Source organism: Anabas testudineus, chromosome 14, assembly GCF_900324465.2.
Source record: "Anabas testudineus chromosome 14, fAnaTes1.2, whole genome shotgun sequence".
Taxonomy (NCBI): Eukaryota; Metazoa; Chordata; class Actinopteri; order Anabantiformes; family Anabantidae; genus Anabas; species Anabas testudineus.
The window spans coordinates 5,086,280-5,107,296 of NC_046623.1; the positions used below are offsets into that span (position 1 = coordinate 5,086,280).

Sequence of the window (21,017 nt, forward strand, 5' to 3'; positions counted from 1 at the left end):
ATAATGCCAACCCTTTCCTGGTTACAACTTATTGAATGGGATTATTTTCAGGACTTTCTGTTTTGGAGTACTGGTCAGTGTAGGGTATTCCCATGACACAAGACATCAGATACATTATTCATTGATACCAGATGTTACATTACTCACTAGTTAATTTTATAGTTCCCAACATTTTCATACAAGCACACGGCTGGTGAAGGGCACTCTGACAAATACTGGAACTAAACAAGTGACCTGACATTTCAAGCCAGTGTCTTTAAACACGCTCCTGCTGCCCAAAGATCTGTTTGAGCCATAGCAGTCTGAGCACAGGTCTAACATCTTATCAGACAGATCATCAGCCTGTCTGTTGGTCAGCAGCAGTTTTATCTCATCTGGTCATATGTTTCCATCACAGAGGATCTGCTGCATATGTGCTGTGTGATCATCAAACACCCAACCTCACATGGAGGGTGACTCAAAGTTCACAGAGCATCACTACATGTAAGAAATCAGAACTATTGATCTGACAACTCATCCAATTATTTAGAGCTTTTATCAGTGTAAAAAAAAGTGTATTTTTAGTAGTTATCATCATCTGTGCCATTTCATACTTGGTCAAACCACAGTTACTGTACATACTGTCAGAGTTAACCTGTACAGCACAGAAACAGTCATGGTATTATCAATCTTCTATCATAATAACGAGAAGGCTGAAATGGCTTTGCTTTCTCCTAAACTAGAGTGTACAGGTTAGGACCAGTCTGCCTGCTGCTAAGAGTTTTAGCATTAGCTAACTGGCATGCTGGCACACTAACATCATGATTACATAGGCAAATCTCTAATCCCACTGGGCTTAATGGGCTCCTTAAATTGGGTATTGTGGGAGCAGCTAAGCCAGGTTATCATCAGCACTTGGCTCCATGGACACAGGAAACACAGATGGGAACACAACACAATAACAATGCATAAACAAATGGACATGCATAACATCAATGAGTTATATAAGCACACAAATGTATAAATCCAACATGTCTTTGCTTCATTGTTTCCATTACCTCTGTGCCAGAATGACTTTGTGGGCCCAGCGAGATGACAAGTGGGCAAATGGTGTGTCTGCAGACACAGTAATGTGCCACTACACTCTAACATCTTAGTGATGGCTGAAAAAATGAAATAACTACATCACCTGAGGCTACAGACAAAGCAATACTGTATCCAAGCAATAAAAACGGGGGGAAGGGGAGCCCTCATCTCACTTTTAAATGAAAACCTGAAGAATATGAGGCTAAAATAAAACAGACTAAGATGTAGAGAAAAACAGGGTGTGAAAGCAAATGGAGCCTGTCTTGTATTTGAGTGAGATCTCTGGCCTGTGATCCCTACCGGATAGCCTTCTGTTTTCTTCTGGCACCACTTCAGTAGAGCATTTCTCTTAGATCCTCCATACTCCCGGGCCAGTGCAGCCAAGGGGTCCTTTCTTTCCACACTGTCACCAGGGAAACATGAGCAGCAATCAGAAAACGGGGGAGAGACAGAAAGGGACAGTTACAGTATGTCATCTGGGATATGATAACTGACTCATATGATGATGTGAAGTGTTTGATTAACCCATAAAGCTGGTTTAATCACATACACACAAAGTCTCAGTGCAGATGGATGTTCTCTCCCAAATTCTTGCACAGGTGCAAAAAAAAAAAACTTAATTCTACTTGTTTTAAAGGGTAAACTGTTTGTACATTGCAGACAGTAAACAGCTGAGACATAAATCATAACACAACAGATTATAATAACATATAATAACATGACTATTAAGTAAACTAATTAATGGCCTACTGTTTCATTTAAGTCAGCTAAGTCAATATTACATACAAAAAACAGACATGTAGCATTAATATTAATGCTATAGCTTAATAGTTTATACTGTTCAGAAACATAATGACAAAAAAGAGAAATAACCCTTGTTATAAAATAATCTATTATAGAGTCTATTCTTTACCCTTGTATTTGATATTCCTTTACTTTCCTACATAGTTTATCCAACTAACTAATGTCTCAGGTCTCTGTCACCAGGGAGAATTAGATTTTTTTACATGCTCAGTGCTTCTTTGCATTTCAGTATGTTTATTTTCTAGTTAGATTACTCTGGAATGAGGCCAACCATGTACAGCTCAGAGTATCCAGTCTGTGTGGGATGTAAAGTGTTATCTCAATCATTCTTTGCCTTCCTACCTCCATGAGTCTGTGCTCAGATTATTCAAAAACAGTACACTGATTACACTATTACAAAACTCAAAGAAGACAAAATAGAAATACACAGTTTTAGAAATTATGACTGATTAAATGCCTACAACATTATTTACAGGGTCTGCTCCCCGGGGCATGTGCTGGAACCGAGGCCATGGGAAGACCATAAGACACGGTCACTGCTCAGAGCATGGTAAACATTTTACACGTCACCCTGGCTCTGCTGTTAAATTCATTATTTCCCCGTTTCAGGCACCGCAAGGTCAGAAGCAGCAACATCCTGTCCTAAGTAATATTTGAAAGAAGGAGGGAGCGTGTGAGTTTATCAGCAGTGATACAACAGCTAACCCTAGAGCCATACCACTCACTACAATACCAAAGGTTTGCAATGCAGTCACACACAATTTACATTAATAATGTACAATTACAGCATATGTCATTTTATGCAAGAGTATTCTGACAAACATATAAATAGATGCTGTGCACGATTTTTAACAAGTTATTCCTGGTTATGTCACAAGTACTGAAAATTCAGATGGTGAACAGGTCAATAATATCAGGATACTAGAGGAGGAGGACCTGCAGCTAGACAGACAGGTTTTTCAGTTTCCAGAATGTTTATTAATGTCAGCAGTATTTTGTTTGTATCTCGGGGTGTTGTCCTGAGTACTGGGCCAAGAATATGACTGCTTCAAACAACATAGCTATCTCACTGTGACAACACGTAAATGTAACCCTGACCACTGACCTCAAATGTATGCTGCTGCAGCGCTAGTTGTGCATTAGTTTAACTAAACTGAGTACTATAATGTGTCATACTGAGTGTACACAGAGAGGAGTGGTCTTTACGGGAAAATGACAGCACGTAATGTGAGAATTGGAAGATAGAAACATGTTTATTTATGTCTATCTCCCTTCCTACTGTGTCCTATTGCTGCTCTTGGAATTAAAAGTTTTGCAACTCCAAACCCTGATACCCAACTTGAAATTCAAAAATCTAAAACTTAATTTTAGTAAAGTATCTTATTACTTACAAGGCTCACAAGGATGCTAAGTAACTATTACTGTACACAAACACCATATGAGTGTGAGTCAATATTGTCTGGGTAATCCCACCTGAGCTTGCTGTTGCCTCTGTTGTAGCTGAAGGATGCCGTGTGGCTGTTGAGGGAGGCAGGAGTTTTGATTACAGACTCTAGGGAAGGGCTCTTTCTCATGAGGCTGTTAGGTTTCAGGTCTTCCCCGCAGCCCAAAAACTTATCTGGGGGATTGAAGGATGCATGAAAGGGGGAATGTGAGGAGTGAGTCAGAAATAGGGGGATTGTAGTATACTTTTTAAAGCACATTAGACATGTTAAACTGAACCTAATGCCACAAAAAGTATTGGTAAGTCATAAGGCAAAAGAAAAATGGCACAGAGAGAAATGAAAAGAAAAATAATAAACCTACAACTTAAGGAATGATTATGATTTTGTTACTTGTTCCCATCTATTTTTCTATGTAGACAAAGTACTTTTAATATGTCAGACTTACTAATTCCTAAAGACACTGACTTGTAGCAGGTTGACCTTAAAGTAGTGCAGCACAATTGCTAAAGGAGATATGGAGATACATGTACTTTCAACATGACACCTGAATACCTAAAACCACCTGTGTTTTACATACCATGAGGATGAGAGAATTCTCCATGACAGATTCTTTTCTCCAGTGTCTTTGACAGCGGCTTTACGTATGAGTGTCTCTAAAAGAAAAGAAAGCACACCGGGGATAACATGAATGAATGATTTACATATGGGAAGTATGTTTAATTTTTAAAAGGAAAATGTCTAACAAATAATGAGTACCTGGATTGGGGAGACCGCAGCAGCTGGTGCTGTGCGGACGGGGATCCCACTCAGCGGACTTCTTGCTGAGGAATGCACTTGAACTGTGTGGCCTGGTCCATCTGAGAGATCAAATAATATACAGCGTAATAACCATTGATCACACTATTAAAAGAGGCTTGAGTATCATTTTCTAGTAAATAATTAATACATTTACTTAATTAATGTCATGGAAGATGGGCAGTGTTTGCTAGACTTTATCTTGGCTTAGATAACAGGAAAAAAAGGCACTGTTCCACCAGTACAAACAATAATTAAATCATGCTTGTTGCAGTGACACACAGAGGAAACAATGACACACAGTGAGAAAGTGACTGAAACAGTGTCTTCAGAGTAGTCTAAGAAGACAAAGAGTCGAAACAGGAAATGTAACACCTTTAAATATCAAACCGCAGAAACCTCTTCATGCTGAAAATAGAGATAGATTCAGTGTGAACAATTATTAGGTTCCCAGCATTAGTTCTGTGTCAGATGCAGAGACGTTTTTATTATACACTATATTCAGTGCACCTGTACAGTCTAATACAATGCAATACAATTATTCTGCCAGTAAGCCATTAAGTCTATTTTTATGAAGCCTGTAAATTATTTTAAATTCCTTCATGATCATTTGCAGATTTATCAAACACGTTAGGTGATATAATTGCTAACTGATTTTAGTGACAAACATTTAAAAGTTCTCCAGCCTGTCTGAGGTCATCTGAGGCCACACAGGATTTTACTGCAGAGAAATGACAGAAATCCATGCAGGATCTCACCAGCTGTTCTTATCTATTGTTACACTGTTGTAGTGGGAACCCACTACTGCAGTGCATATGTGTTTGTGTGTGTGTTGCGGTGCTCAGAGCTCACTCTGTCCAACAGTATCAAAGGACTTAATGAGGGATTTGACAGTAGCTCCGGGCTCTGACTCGCCATCTCCACTGGCGTCTGTGGGTGTGGTCGGGATCATGGAGATGCCGCACCAGTGATGGCTGTTATCGGAGTCGGACACTCTCACCTCATCACCTTGGGACCTAATAGACAAAATGAACAGAGTTGCTGCGTAGAATGTACAATACACACGTCTGAGGAGAAAAAAGCAATGAGACAGCAGGAGCCTTTGTGCACTGATAAGTGGACTTTCGAAACCCTCAGCTTGCGACTTTAGTCATGACATTACCGGCTGATTAGAGTGAATGTTGGTTAAAGAGGGTGTTTGTTAAGAACACTGACAAGCTCAGGTACTCACTGTAATCACTGAAGTTTGAACAGAAGAACTGTCAATATGTGATGACCATTTGCACATAGCCACATCTAAATTTAGAAAACTAAATCTGAGCATTCCAATCAGCAAGGCACTTTTCTACCCAAAGGCCCTGATGAACATTGGACTCTAGGCTACAGAGTGAGAAATGTTGGGTGTGGTTATCAGTGATGTATGAGAATAAATGAAAAAGTAAGAAATCCTTGAACATTGCAGCCAACTTCCCTCCAAAGAGTGAAGATGAGAGAGATACACAACCAAGCTGTCATGGTGGAATTGTTTTTATTCATTGACCTAATGAACAACAAGTCAAACAAACATACAGTACATTTACATGTATCCTTTGACAGGCATAAATCTTTTTAAGACTTTTAAAGTCTTTTTCCAAAAAATAAAAAACAGCACATTCAACATATTGTTTGGAAAACTGTTATGCTATAAACAGACCTCACCTATCAGGCTGTTACCATCTCAAAATATTCTAGATAGTCTTTTGTTTAGTTTTTTCAGCATATGCAGATTCAAATTTTGAGCACCAGTACTTTTTTAAATCTGGTAGAGCAATATGGCTTTTAATAAAAAATGTACAAATTAAAGATCTGTGTTAAAAGCTAGACTTTTAAGTTGAACCTGAGATTCTGCCACCATATTTCATTATACTACAGCAACACAGAATATTCAGTAGGGATTTGGCTCAAACATCTGAGAAGTGATATATCTTTTAAGATAAGCGACATCACAGACGCAGAATACCTTATACATTAAAGGATGCCGAAGAAATCGTATAGTAAATCACATCTGATCTATAGTGCCAGGGCCTTGAATCACTTCTGAAAAGTTCTGAAAAGGTATGTCTATTTTATGTAAAGTTATTAAAGGGGTATATGAAAATAGTTTAAATGGAATTAAAACCTGTGACACAGTCCTCTTGGTCTTTGAGTTAAAACGGACAATCAACGTTTTGGTTGGTTTGAAAAGATTAAAAGTGAGGTGCATCTATGTTTATGGCTGTTCTAAAATCTAATTCTGGCAGTGCTCTGGATCAAATAGCATGACTTGGATTAAAGTCATAATATACATAATTGTATAAACTTGATAAGAAACAAAAACAGAGCAGATGATGCTCTTTGGTCCACATGGAAGTCACCCGTTCATGTTAACTTTGTGTTACACAGTGCCATCTATTGGCTAAATAGGACACTGCACTGTGTTTTATTCCAATACAAAATAAAAGACCAAGCTTTAGTCTTTAAATAAAGTAAAGTTTTGAGCCATAAATGTCAAGTTTTGAAGCAAGAAGACAAAGTGCAAAGTGAAAGTATTTTGACTGATGCAGAAATAATAAGTAAAGAACCAACTAGTTTTTGAATAATTAGCTGGATTTTCAGCTCCTCTGCCTTGCTTTTGCCTTTAAATATGGATTTTCTTCTGTCTTCTATTGTCTGGACGGATGCTTGGGAGAGTAACTGCTTCTATTTAGCCACTGGCTGAACATTTCCCAGTATTTTTCATACTTCACCCTGTTATTACTTTAACGGTACATTTTACAACAGGTCGTACACGTTCAGTCTTCTAACTCTGTAAAAGGCACAAAGCAGCTTTGCACAGTATAAAAAGGAGAGTCTCTCACAGGTATGGCATTGTTTAAACACGAGTCAAGATAATTACAAATGTAAAGAGTACATTCACTGAGAAACAAAAATACAGTATTATTATTCCAAAGGCTCCAAAGATGTGAAGAAATAGAAACCAGACTCTGTGTCATGAGAGACTCTTTGTGTCCTCCATCTACACAGGTCACTGTTGCTCAGAATGAGACTGGTTTACCACATTACGTTTCAAATGACACAAAGTTAATAAGTGCAACAATAACACTGTTGTCATATGGTGTGAGGCGAAGGGCACGTCTCTAGTGCCCCTCTACAGCTGTCTTGGTATCAAATGTTGCTCCACCGCTTATTCTGAAAAGGAAAAATAGAGTAAAGATAAACTATTACAGTTACTGTAAACTTTTTTTATGTGCAAAACTTCAGACTTTGACTTTACATTTCTTTTTTTACATTGTTATTGAAATGCATACATTGTGGTACATCTGGACTTTTAAAACTATGTCCCATGCATACCTCATTGGATTAATAAGTCCACTCATAATTTCAAGTATGACTAAATCACCCGGTGATGAGGTCGCTATGCAAATGTATCTGAAGCAGATGATGCATAGCATGAGTTTAATCCAATCATGCCGTGCAGACCATCCTGCTATTTAACCAAAAAAAGTAGGAGTGTTATTCATTCAAATAACAGCAGGTGGAACCAGATACATCTACTTGAACAGCAAGTTTAAAGAACCAGGCGAAGCAAACCAAAAAGGTAAGATGATCCCAGAGGTGCAGTTAGCCACCGCATGGAAAGACAGACAGAGTCAGACAGGCTGAAGCAGCAACACAAAGCCAAACACGCATAGGAAGGTCAGTGAGGAGCAGCACGCAGGGCAGGGAGAGGCAAGCTGGCTGAGAGAGGGCTGGCAGGGCAGGGAACTCACCTGGACATTACACAGGGAGGCTTTCAGAGGGACATCTTTGACAGAGTCATCAGAGGGAGCTGCTGGAGGTGGGGAGTGGACGCAACGTAACAGCTAATCTTGGGGAAAGTTCACTGATTTAGCCTTGATCTCAAACCAGTAATATAAATTACTATATTCATAATCACTGCATGAAAATTGAACAAACGAAATATCTGGTTTTAAACCAAATGCTGTATTACTATTTCTTATATACTGAAACTGCTTGAGTGATGTTTGTGAAGTGACCTAGTATGAATGAAAATGTTTCGAGTAGGAATCATTTGAAGATCATTCGCCTGCTAAAATGATTATTCTCTTATTGGCCACACAAATAACCACAGCACAATCAAGATCTAAGCAGACTTTGCCACAGGTACACGTATTTGATGTGGCATGATAATGAAAGGGGACAACACTGTCAAAATGCAATTTGCACATTAAAAAAACACTTATACACATCATACTCACACACAAACCAATGCAACACTCTATAAATGCATCAATCACATTAATACAGGGCCACAGTGAAACACTACAGAAATCTAAACGTATAATATACTGACATCGGGTATTTTCACAAACAAAACCTAAGCTGGCTCTGTGTACTAAAGCAGATCTCCCACTATATCTACCTTCTCTTATAATAATCTCACTTTAACCAATACTGATAGAGTAGGTTATTGTTAGCTTTGAATGTTACTATAAGGCACTGGTCAGTGTAGAAGAGGGAGACAGGGAGGGCAGCAGCTTAAAGGAGTAGAATACACAGAAGGAAATACCACAGGATGCTTCTCAATTACCAACAGAGTCTGCCAAATCCAAAGAAGTAAAAAAAAAAAAAAAAACAAATCAAGCAAACTAAAGCTATTCTGCTTTTATACAATATATGAATTTTGGAAACCTCTTAAGCAAGAGTTTATAGAGAGTTAAATTAATAATATATTACTTTTTGTACCCTTTGTATAAACCAGCTGAAAGAGGATATGGCAAGACTCTGGCAGGTATCTCATATCCACATTATGTTGACAGAGAAAGAACTGCAGCCCGATGCTAAACAAAAGGAGCCAGTGGGGGGAGGGGACTAAAAGGTGGAGTAAGGTGGAGATGGTACCTGACTCCCTGCAGGGCTTCCAAGTCTGAAGAAAGCTTTGCATTGCGATCCTGCTCCTCCTGCAGCTGCCTCCTGAGTGTACGCAGCTCCTGCTGCGCCTCAACCTTGATGTCATTGGCCACCACTACTGCTGTCTGGAGGTCCGCCTGGAACCTGCGCCACTCCTCTTTTTCATCCTAAAGACACATAATTCGAAAACCTGAAAGTCCTGAAAGGCCAGTGTATGTTAGCCTGCATTAAGTGTTAAAAAGGCAAATATTAGTACCAGTATCTTTATTTTTTGGATATGTTGCTCCTACATTTAAAAGCTTTGGGGGACCTTGAGAATCCGTGCCACTTAAATGCCACCAAATCTCTGTAAAGACCAGATTTTACCATTTTGAAATGTTTTATCAACACCTAGTGAGGTGCTGAGTAACGTGCCCATCAATAAAGCACCTGTCTGTCATAAAGAAAGACACCAAAACGACATAATGTTCACAGAAAATGACAATAACAAAAGTCAGCAGCTGCCAAAAACATACGCCTGCATGTCTGAACGGTCAACCTGCATGAACCACAATGCAACTGGAACAATACTTGATGAATAGATGCCTCCAAGGTTTAAACATTTGGCCAAAAAGACTATAAAAAACCCTCTGTAGCAACTTTTCAATCCACAACAGCCTATCTGTCTATCCACAGTATATATATATATATAACACTCATCTATTCATAGTAATAATACTGTAGTCTTCGATGTCATGCGGTCAGTTCTCTTCAAAACTCTGTGGCCATAACATACGTTTAACATTTAGTTTGAAGGGGACTTTTTCCTTTATTGCATAACTTAAAGTAGACTGAAAAAGTCATAGGAAAAGAGAAGGTATGATTTTACTGTATGTTACAAATGTTTGACAAACGCAGATCTAAACTCAGGATGTTACAAATACATAGTGTGTGGAAAATAGCTAATTGAGTCAGGATATTCTCAATTTAAATCTTTTTCAAACCATTTTCAAAAGATAAATTGTGGCAGAGCAGATGTGAAATAAGTTTTACAGGTGTGACTTTGGAAGCTTTCTTACCTTTATCTGTCTATTCATGACTTTTAGTTGTCTCTCTGCTTCAGCTTTCTGTTCCTCCAGCTTTTTGACAAGATCTGCAATGAGACATTCAACATTTTTGAGAACTACTTCTCAAACTCTGTACTGTACTGCAGCTACAGTGCAGCTGACATGAGCTACCGCAGTCTAGTACAACAGCCCTGTATTAAATTCGACCTTTATGAACAACTGTTCAGATTCTATTGCTATTCTTTAGAGGTACTGATTCAAATTTACGGTCATAAACTAAGACAAACCAGTTACTGACTAATGACTCTAGATTATATTTGTAAGATTGCAAGTTAAGACTCCACAGAACCACGGAGAATTGAGCAGCCAGTGAAATGAACATACTCTCCATGTCCAGCACGGCTTGATTGGTGTGGCAGTTGACAGCCCTCTGCTGCTCCACTTGGTCCTCCAGTTCAAAGATGGTCTCCTTTAGCTCCTTCACCTGGTTCTCAGCTTGAATCCCAGCTTCCTCCAAGGAAATCACCCGGCAGCTAAGCTCCTGCTCTCTCCTCTCAGCGCGCTCCTGAATCTGCTGGCATTTGGCATCCACCTGCGTATGTATGCACATTTGTGAGATTACAGCAGATTGAGTGCCGAAAATGGTAAAACAAAGAGGCAGTGTTTCATATTACACTGATTTCTTGCTGTCACTGTTTTAAATGAAATGAAACCTCAACCTTTGGTTCAAGACAGGATCATTTATGATATATTCCAGACATCTTTGTGGAGCAGTATTTCTATTTGATGTTCATACTCTACACTCATCAGTGAGAGCTGGATGGAAAAAAAACTCTGTGTGTGTGTGTGTACACCAAAATTCAAACAGACTAAATATGAACATACACTGTTTCATCACCATATTCTACATCTGTCATTTCAGTCCTTAAAGTTCACATAGTTACAAGGGTAAATGCAAATATGTAACTAGCTTATAAAAGTTATGCTGTGGTCCACACAGTACAATGTGACTGTTGTCCATGTAAATAGAGGTTAGTCAGAATTAAACTGACTGCATCACTGTGCTCTTTGCTCCAACTACTGAAACTGAACTCGGTGTACCATGATGATGCTGTCATCCTAAGAGATGACACTGTAAAGCAGTGCAGGCATAATACACTAAAATAAGAAAATGATATCGTCCAACTGAGACCATGTGGCTCTAAAAGATTAAGATGTTTGTGAGTAAAGTTATGGAGTGGCCTCACCCTCACGCCCATGTGGCAGAGGACAGGAGCATGACTCAGAGGGTCACACACTGGCAGATCACCACACTGCTAGCATCACTGTCCAGTAACGACAATGTCGCTATGATTGCTGATGGTGACACACCTCACTTTGGAACAACCACTAACATGAACCCAGATCCACATTCCCTCAGACTCTCTGGTGTTTGTGGTATTGAAGGGGAAAACCAAAGTGAATACTGAGAAACATGTGCAAACAATTTTCGAGAGAACATGAGTTCATGTGCTGTGGTGGTGAAGAAACATACCCAATGCCAGCTGTAAAACACTGATTAATGGTCATGTTCAAATCATCATGTGAGATGTGTCTTCTTGTTCACATTCTATTAGTAGTGACTGAGCCAAGAATGAGGAAAAATGTTTTGTTTTAACATTCATAACATAGTTGTTGTTGTTATTATTATACAAATAGTGAACTTATAACCATCTATACACTTCTTCAGGGAAATTTTTGATTAGTCAAATACTACTAAGATAAAGGGTTTTGGAACACAGTGAGTGTACGCACACTGTCCAGATTAAAAAATATGCACATATCACCCATTTGCTAATATCGTATCCAAACAAACATGTCATACATGAGAATTTCTAAAGCAACTGTGTTTAAACCTTGCACCCCTCCTACCTTGGATACTGTGGCTCGCACATGCTCAGTCTCACTCTGGGCCTGAAACAGCTCCTGCCTTAGCTCCGTCAGCTCCACTTCCAGCTTGTCTCTCTCAGCGTGGGCTGTCTTCAGCAGGCTCTGCAGCTCAGTGCTGTCACTGGCACTCTGCATGGCCTTCAGCTCACCAACCTTTTGCCTTTCAATATCTAACTGTGCTTTCAGCCTACTGTTTTCCAGTCTGAGACAGTCTGCTATGGCCTTCTGTTCCTCTGCAGCTTGTGCTGCCTGACTTCCTACTTCCAGCTCCTTGTCCAACTGGGCCTTCAGCCTGTCCATCTCCTCTCTGAGGCAGCGCACCTGGCCCTGGGCCTCCTGGTGCTCCTCCTCCAGAGCCCGCAGGCTGCCTGTCAGCTGCTGCTGGATATCCACCAGCTTCTCCCGTTCAAAGCGTGAGCTCTCCACCAGCTCAGCATACCTCTGCTCAAGCTCAGCCAGCCGAGGCCCTTTGCTACTCAGTTCTTCCTCCCTCTGTGCCTGAGCTAGAGTTTGCTCCTGAAGTCGCACAGCCAGCGACTCATTTTTCTGGGCCAACACCTCTAGACGCTCTCTCTGTTGCTGAAGTGAAGTCTGTAGAAGGCGCTTCTCCTCCGCCAGACGCTCGTTCTCAGCTGTCAGTTCCTGCACCACTTGCTGCTGGTCTGCCAGTTCCTGCAGAGTTGCCTGTAGCTCCTCTGCTGTGCTGTGATGGCTTTCCTCCATCTTATGTATCTTTTCTGTTAGGCTCTGCACTGATACATCCTGCCCCCCTTCGATGCTGCCAGCCCTGGCTTCACCACTGACACTACTGCTTATCGATTCTGAGCATGATGGGATCTTCTCAAACTCTGAGGAGTCAGGGGATGGTGAGCCTTTAGTGATGTCAGAACTGGAAGAAGAGGTTTTGAGAGGGCTGGCAGTAGAGGGAAGACTATCCTGTTGTGGAGCTGAGGAGCTGGAATCTGAGGGCAGGCCATTCATCAATGACTTGGAGGGAGTGCCTGTGTTTGTATTAGAGACAGGAGAAGATTCCAAGCAAAGCAGCTTCTCCTTCAGCACTTGGTTCTCCTCCCTGAGGGCTGCCAACTCTCTCTGAAATTTCCCATTCTTCTCCCTCAGCTCCCCAACCAGCACAAGGGCCTCTGCCACTTGTCCTTGCTCTCGATCTACAGCAGGCTCTTGGCGAGCAACAGAGTTAGGTGAGGGTGAAGAAGAAGAAATAGAGGCTTTACCCTTGCAGCGCTGCAACTCCATCCTGAGATTGCTGATCTCTAAGTCTTTAGCCTTGGCTTCTGCTAGTAGCTCTTTCACCTGGCACTCAAGTAGACCCCTTTCCTGGACTTCTGCATCTCCACGGGACTTGGTTGAACTGCGTGTCTGCTTTGCCAGGGTGGAGAGGCTGGAAGTGCTGGCACTAGAAACCATCCTCTTGGTGGAAGAGCTCCTCAGCTGGTCCCTCAAAGAGATGCGGTCTCTTGTTATGGTAGAAGGAAGTTCTCTAGGGGCTGGGATACCAGACTTCTTTGGTGCTTGAACACCTGCAACAAAGACCAAAATACATTGAGACATATTGAGAGAATGTTCAGGAACTTAGGTAATAGATCAGACGTTAGCTTAGTCCATTTACAAAGCAGCTGATGAGGCTGAGATAAAGCTTTTCAACAATTTCTCTATTTCAGCTACTGAGTCACTGACACTGGGGCATTTTATTCAATATGACTCCGGGCTCAAGAAAAAGACTATTTAAACTAAAGCCTTTAGGTATTATATATGTATATCTGCAATCCTCACCATCGTTACCAGCGTTTGGGGGATAAATTTACATTTCTACACTTAAATTAAAAAGCAAATACCCTTACATTAACGGGAAACACACAATAACAGTACATATACCATATTCAAACTATAAGCAAACTCATAACATGTTAACTATGATATAATAAATTATATTATGTAGTAAAATATGCAACTATAATAACCAAACTAAGGTAAGTATCCATTTGGTATATGGAGCCAGCAGAAACACAACACAGACTTCAGTTAAGAAAATGAATTAATGAACCATTGAAGCTTCAAAGATAAACCTTTCTTAGTAGAGTAAGGTAGGCTGGAAATAGCAGTGGGAAGATCAAGCATGAAATCAGCATACAGATGTGTTGGGACCATTATTTTGTTATCATCGTATAATGACACTAATTGAATAAACAGCGTGTCACATTCATATACTTGTATCATTCAGCAGTTTCTCTCTGCTGGTCACTGTACTCTATTCACATATTGTTCTCTGTTTGGACAACAGAGCATCTGACTGGCCCTGTCTGGCTGTATCCGTCCATGGTCATTCAATGCTGCAGCAGAGCTTAGCTGTGGCATTTCAAAAGGCACCAGCGTGGGCCGCTGGTGTGAGCCTTTTCCAGACCCCTCTCAAATATGAAGAGTATTTACTGACGTCTGACGTGAGCTTGCTGCCGCCTGAAAACGTTTTATTGTTTGTTTTCAGATCATCAGCAAACAGCAATGCCGACACATAGGGATCTCTTGTTTCAAAGGATGACAAAGGTCTCTGTGCACGTGGAGCATTCAGACACAAAGAAGCCTAAGCAGTGCACAAAGACAGCACTGTCTCTCACGTGCACACATCATCGTCAAACCCACAGAGCAGAGGCTAAACAGACAGCTTGTGTGAGGAGATAGACTGTGCATCACCCTCAGCAACATGTGCACACACAGGACACACACACACACACACACAAAATCAACAAATGACCTAGTTTGCAATGGCAATCCTATACCCCTTCAGGTTCTATAAGTACTCTGCCATTGATAGGCACTGACTATCCCTTTATTGAATAAACTGGCAACTGTGGCAGGGGCTGCCAACAGAGGCACAATTTCTGGGGTAGAAAGCCGTTTAACATTCCCTAAGTGTGCAGCTGTGGTTGAGATATTAGCGTAAAGACACATGATTCATTAAAGTAAAACCACTAAGAAATAAATCTGAAAGAAAACTCATTCAATTGCCACTGTTCATCAAAACACAAGTGTCAGAGACAATCAGAGACTGAAGTGGAATGACTGCAGAATGGCACATAGATTAAGCTCAACGTTAAAATCCTTCCTGTTCCTCTAACCTGCCTGGATTGAGGAGATGCCGTCATTCAACTTCTCACTAACAAACACAGCACTTCATCTCACTCAGATGAATTTGCTGCTGGACAGGCATTCACTTCACAAATGCCAGAGTGCCATTAAAAATCTAAAAGTCACTTTTCTCTAAACTTCACAGAGGATGAATCCATGACTGACAGAATGAGGACTCATGCACTCCTAAATTATGTACTGTTACATGGAAGATGTTAACACCAAATCAGCACTGTGTTATAAATGACGTTTTACTATGCACCACAGGAAGAATCATCCAGACAGGAAAGGAAAAGAAAGCAACACCTAACAGCTCACGCATATTTTGTAGACACTTGTCATATTCTCATTTTCAATGGTAATAAAAAGAGTAACAATAAGTCCCTGTTAGAAAGAGAGAGGAGTCCGATGTTATTAAGATCAGTCCATTCCCATGAGACCAAGTGATGCCAGGAGTGGGACTGTGGGACAGACTTCTCATTTGCTGTTCTTTCGTATGTTTTCCTCTTGCTCTTAGTCAATAAAACCCAGATGGAGCTCATGAACTCACTCATCTTTAGATTGCCCACCTCTTTAACCATGACATCACCTTAGCTGTTTAATGTGCACATTGAAATGACACTAGTCTAGAACCCAGGAGCCAGCACATGTAGGATCCTAAAGAGTCCCCAGAATAGTGTCAAATAGAGAACCTCTGAAATGCACACCAAAGTCTTAAAACAGTGCTTGATTTATGCTAGATTGTGTCCTCCATTTGTATGTATAAACCACACACACATTTTACAGCCAGTATGAATACCAAATCCATTTCTGTAATGCAGCTATATGTGCAGAATGGGTTCAATGCTCATAAATCTATTGAATGTTTTAAAACACCATAATCATTAAGAGACTGCCAGAAAGAAAGATTATAAAAAATCCATTTACACAGTTGGTCAAATGTTGATTGTAAAAACTATATTACACCACATATAATATTGTTTTGCCAGCTCTGACACTGTATCAGTGTGTCCCATAGAGATAGAAAATAGCATCAACACTGTTTAATTGTTAAATGTATACATCATTTGCTGTCATAATTGACAGCTTTGCCAGACAGTTAAAAGCACAGCTCTCCAAGGTGAGAAAGATATGGGATTAAACTAAGAGGGTGGTAGGAGACAATAAAAACAGTAGGCCGCTGACACCAACAGTTGCCAACCTTTGGCTGAACATATTCAGTACTTGAGAACTACAAAATGCCCAAAGTCTCTTAAGTTAAATTGTGTCCTCCGTTTGACAGCTATTTTAAACAATACCAAATGAACAATGATGGTAGGCCAGAGAGAGAACAAAGAAAGTTATAATGTCATTAATGGAGATGCTCTTATTGCTCGATTGGAGACAATGCAGTTAAGTGTACTAGTGTGTAGCAGTGGCCTGTTGTAAATTAGATTGCTTGCTTTATTTTTTTATGATGAATATAAGAAACAGAATAGAGCATCCATGTAGGGCTAATGGATAACACATTCTCCTGTGTACAACCATGCCAAATACACTGCAGACACAAAACTTAAGTTAGAAACAAAATATGCACTTTTTCACTACATTACATTTGTCTGTGCACTGAACCAGAATAATAGTGGGTACAGAAAGAACACAATGAACACTGTGAGCTAATAATTTGGACACATTTAAAGCAGTTAGTTGTGTTCAACAGGGCACGCAAGCTACATTTCATAATGTCTTTACCAAAAATGTTTTTTACTCTTTGTACAGTATAAAAGTATCAAAACTAAAATATCCAAGACACAAGTACAGGGTGGTTAAGAGTTTTCTCAGTCTTAATTTAGTGCTGTCTTTGATGCTGTCCGGATCAGGTCCAGGGCCATTTATAGTTACCTCTAAGAAGCACTAAATCTGTGAAAAGCAGTGGGATGGGCAGGTAAATGACTCCCTGAAGAGCTTTTCTCTTCTAGCAACTCATGCAGTCTGTGGAGACCTGATCGTATTGATAGCAAAGTGGAAAACCTGAAATAAGCAGCTTTGGAGAAATAGAAGAACACCAAGTCCCATGAAAGAGAATGATAGTATTTTTATATTTAGTCCCTCAGGAAGTACTTTACACTCTGTCTTCTCACATACTTAAGAAGTGTAATAGATCTGTGGATTGAGACTCTGTTGATTCTTCCAAAAATAGGATTTTTACTATAAATTTGTACCGACTACCAAAACAGACTCGTTGCCAAGTTTAATAAAACTGACAGAGAAGACTGATGAAATAAAATGACTCTGATGTTTACATGACTAATTATCTAAATTAATTATACAGACTGACATCTGGTAATCCAAAGGCATTCAGTTATTTCATGAGAAGTCAGCTCCCTGATCACAGTAATGCACTGTGCTGGCTTCTTTCTTTCTAATGAAGATAAGCTTTCAAATGACAGCAGAGACTGTGTGGCTGGATACAGTCCAGCACCAGCCCGTTAACTGCAGCCAGCCTGCCAACTAGCCAAGAGGTGACAGAGTGCATAATAAGCAAAGTGCACAGAGCCGTTAATTTACAGAAGAGGAGGGTCATGGGTAAGGAGTCATGATGAATTAATGACCGCAGGTGGTCAACTGTCAGACAGTTGGCATCTGAATTGACGCACTGGCCTCATCACCATCGCAAACAAGCTTTGGACGGGAACCACTTGCTGTCACTCCTCTGTCTCCCCGTCTGCGTTACCGGAAATGTGGTATGCAGTTTTTCAGGCAGGTGGAAGTAGAAAGGAGAGACAGAAAACCTAGTCTGTGTTTCTGGCCTTCCTGTTGTCCAACTGACTGGGTATGAAATAGAATCAACAGACGCCCATGAATCAGTCTCTGGGAGTCACAGACATTCCTTTCCTCTTACTGCAATGAAGATAGACTCCACGAGTGCCACACTAACTAAGCAGAGATTAGTTCAGATGGCACAGTGAACCAATGTTCCCTGAAAACCACAAAAGGGCCACTGAGGACAGATTTACTCCATTGTGATATGGTCAGATTTGACATCATAAGAAGTAAAATAAAGCTACAGAAGCTCCTTAGACCAATGTCAAAGGAAAAGCGTATTTAACATGAAAATAGAAGTGTGCTTTTAATAGTCAACTACATAAACCAGATATATAGTAGATTTACTCTGCTGATGACTGAGTTTAGGTACTGATTACATGGATGATCTGAATGACTGTTTGCACTTGGTATATAAATTCAACACAGGATTTAAAAAACATAATAAATAAAGAAAACTAACCTTTGGCCAAATGTTTGATATTCACTAGATGAAAAGTCTACCTAAACCTTAGGTTTCTGTTAACAGAATTTGAAAATATTTGGACTGAGGTTGTTCAACAGTGACAGACAGAAAAAAGTATGTGGCATGTATGAGAGGTGAGGCAATATTTCTTCTCTCTGGATTACTTAATATCCCAACATAATCAAAGAGAAGATTTTGGTTATTGCTAGTCTCAAAAGAGGCTAGAAATCAGGAAAAAGTAACTGTTAAGCATTGATATTAAGCTCTAATTGCAAACCTTTTCATGTAATTTCAGACAAACTTATTCAGACTAATAAGTAATGTGGACCCAATCATTAGAAAGAAAATCATTACTGAAATAAAAGGCAAAGTACAGGTAATGGTCTTAGCAAACACAGAGCTTTCTAAAAAAGACTAAGTACACAAAATCTCTATAAGGAAAGTGCAGTACAGTCTAAAGTCACTGCTGCGATTCTCTAATCAGCGGGCCGCATGTTCATCAATCAAGTCAACAACTGACGAGGCAAACCTTCCACCCTCCTTTTAAAGAAAGACATAAGGTGTGCAAGACTTTATTGTAAGTTTAGGCTGAGCTGCTTGTTTCTGCCTGAAAAGTGACCAGCTCTGTGCTACCTCTGCAGCACAGCATAGAAGTGCACCATGAAGGCTGGCAAGCCACAATGGGCCACTTGGTCTGAGTTCTCTGGCTCTTCTTAATAATTGTGATTGAATAATTTCACCTGGCCAATATGCTAGGACTTTTAACACTGATCCACATTTGTACATAATATACTGTATTGGCTCTCAAGGCTGATTGAACTTGAGGCTAAAAGGATACTGTAAAATAGTACATATATTGTCATATTGTCATACTGTCATTCATATCATTAGTTCAAACAATATTTTATTTTGTCATAGAATTTTAAGTCTGCAGTGTATTGCTCATTCTTAGTATGAAGCATTTTTACTTTCCTGGATTTACCACAAAAAGGAATAGAGAAGAATAATATTGTGTGGAAAGATTACACTTCAAACTGCAACAAAATGAGCCCCTATTTTTAAGCCATATCTTGGTAATACAGATATAACCCCCACTAGCACCAATACCAAATATATGAACAGCTGTGTTAATGAAGGTTCCTGTGCCTCTTCTAGCTGCTGACAGATATACAAACTACATCAAGACTAGTTTGATTTGGTACTGTATATAATGAGCAGACAGTTGCAGACGTAGTATGTTTTTATGGTGTCCATTTCATACACACACACTTAGTTGACCTAACATAAATTAGTGAGTTTTACGACCTCAGGCCTGAAAGCTATAATGAACTAACACTGGTGTCCAGGCTACAGTCTCCAGTTACCCAAACAGGACATTTAAACAGCACACAGGTCCCTCTGCAAACACAAAGCCCTGTTGAATGGTCAGTTTACTCTACAAACTGCCAACTGCCATGGAAAATATGACTGATGTAACTTCCTCAGTGTCCCAGCTATCAGAAGCTGGACAAACTTGCTTCCTTATGCTGAATCCCTGCCCTACGTCAATTTGCTCTGATATGGTGTTGAAATGGCACAATGATCTACGCATTTCCACATTCTTTGGCTTGTTGTTCACAGAGGCATCTAAGTTTGCTCTCAAAGGGAAGGTATTGACCAGGGATAATTACTGCTTTCCTAGAAAGATAGCCACTTACAATTAGTTTTTAAATGTTTTGGTTGATACATCTCAGCTGTAGTTAAATAGACTTATTGGGCAGTACTCCTGGCATATCAAGTGCTGTAATAAATAACACAAAAATATATTATGCACAAAAATGTGTAAATATGTCTGTTTAAACAATGTGAATCAGCAAAGCTGAACGTGTTTTCCTGTGAGTCACCTGAAAATGGAATTAGCCTTAACACAGGAGCATACCAAGAAGAAGCCATGCAGAATTTAATCCTACTTAAGCAAAACATGAAAATGTAGTTTCTTGTCTCAGCTGACTGAGACACTGATGCCTAGTGATCACTGAACTGGCCACTGAGTTGCACCCACGTGTTCAAGTAAGCAGATATCAATCAAACACACTTACGCACACATATACACATGGCTGTGCAGGAAGAACAATGTTTTTCCAGTGACAGCATGCTAACTGCTCCAATGATAGTATCCTCTTCTTTCAAAAAACACTGCTTTTGCAATTGGTCTCGAACCAAACATTACACCCACCTACATATAGTCCAATCAAATGTCTGGAAAGCCCCTAGAGTATGAAAATTCCCATTTGTGACCATGTGAAAGTCACAACAATCTGCTTTACCTCACTGTCCAAACATGTTTTCACTTTCTTTAATCCTGGGCTCAAATGGGTTTGAGTGACTGGGTTAGAGCCCTGAAAATAGATCCACTGTTATTGGACTATATTTTACTGACAATTCATCTACGGCATGTGCTGACCGTAGCTCTCCTGGTGAGCGAGTGGGGAGACAGGAAGGCTTGGTGTAGTAGCCATCAGTATGGTTTGGTGCTGATAACAACCTCCTTATCACTGCAGGAGACAGCTTACTCCTTAGCCTGCCACTTCAGAGACAACACCATCAGTCAAATAT

The 21,017-nt window shown here is 40.1% G+C and overlaps 1 protein-coding gene across 3 annotated transcripts in view; it reads right to left on the minus strand.

Annotated features, from left to right (window-relative positions):
• The window catches only part of specc1 (sperm antigen with calponin homology and coiled-coil domains 1), a 61,061-nt gene that overhangs the window by 17,606 nt on the left and 22,438 nt on the right, over positions 1–21,017 (minus strand). For all 3 annotated transcript variants that reach the window (XM_026370996.1, XM_026370995.1, XM_026370998.1), the window contains 9 exons: positions 11,996–13,551; positions 10,469–10,676; positions 10,097–10,170; positions 9,030–9,205; positions 4,962–5,125; positions 4,071–4,171; positions 3,892–3,967; positions 3,343–3,487; positions 1,366–1,468 (listed from right to left, as the gene is read on the minus strand). In XM_026370996.1, coding sequence (XP_026226781.1) covers positions 1,366–1,468; positions 3,343–3,487; positions 3,892–3,967; positions 4,071–4,171; positions 4,962–5,125; positions 9,030–9,205; positions 10,097–10,170; positions 10,469–10,676; positions 11,996–13,551 — 2,603 coding nt within the window. The remainder of the gene's footprint in view (positions 1–1,365; positions 1,469–3,342; positions 3,488–3,891; positions 3,968–4,070; positions 4,172–4,961; positions 5,126–9,029; positions 9,206–10,096; positions 10,171–10,468; positions 10,677–11,995; positions 13,552–21,017) is intronic.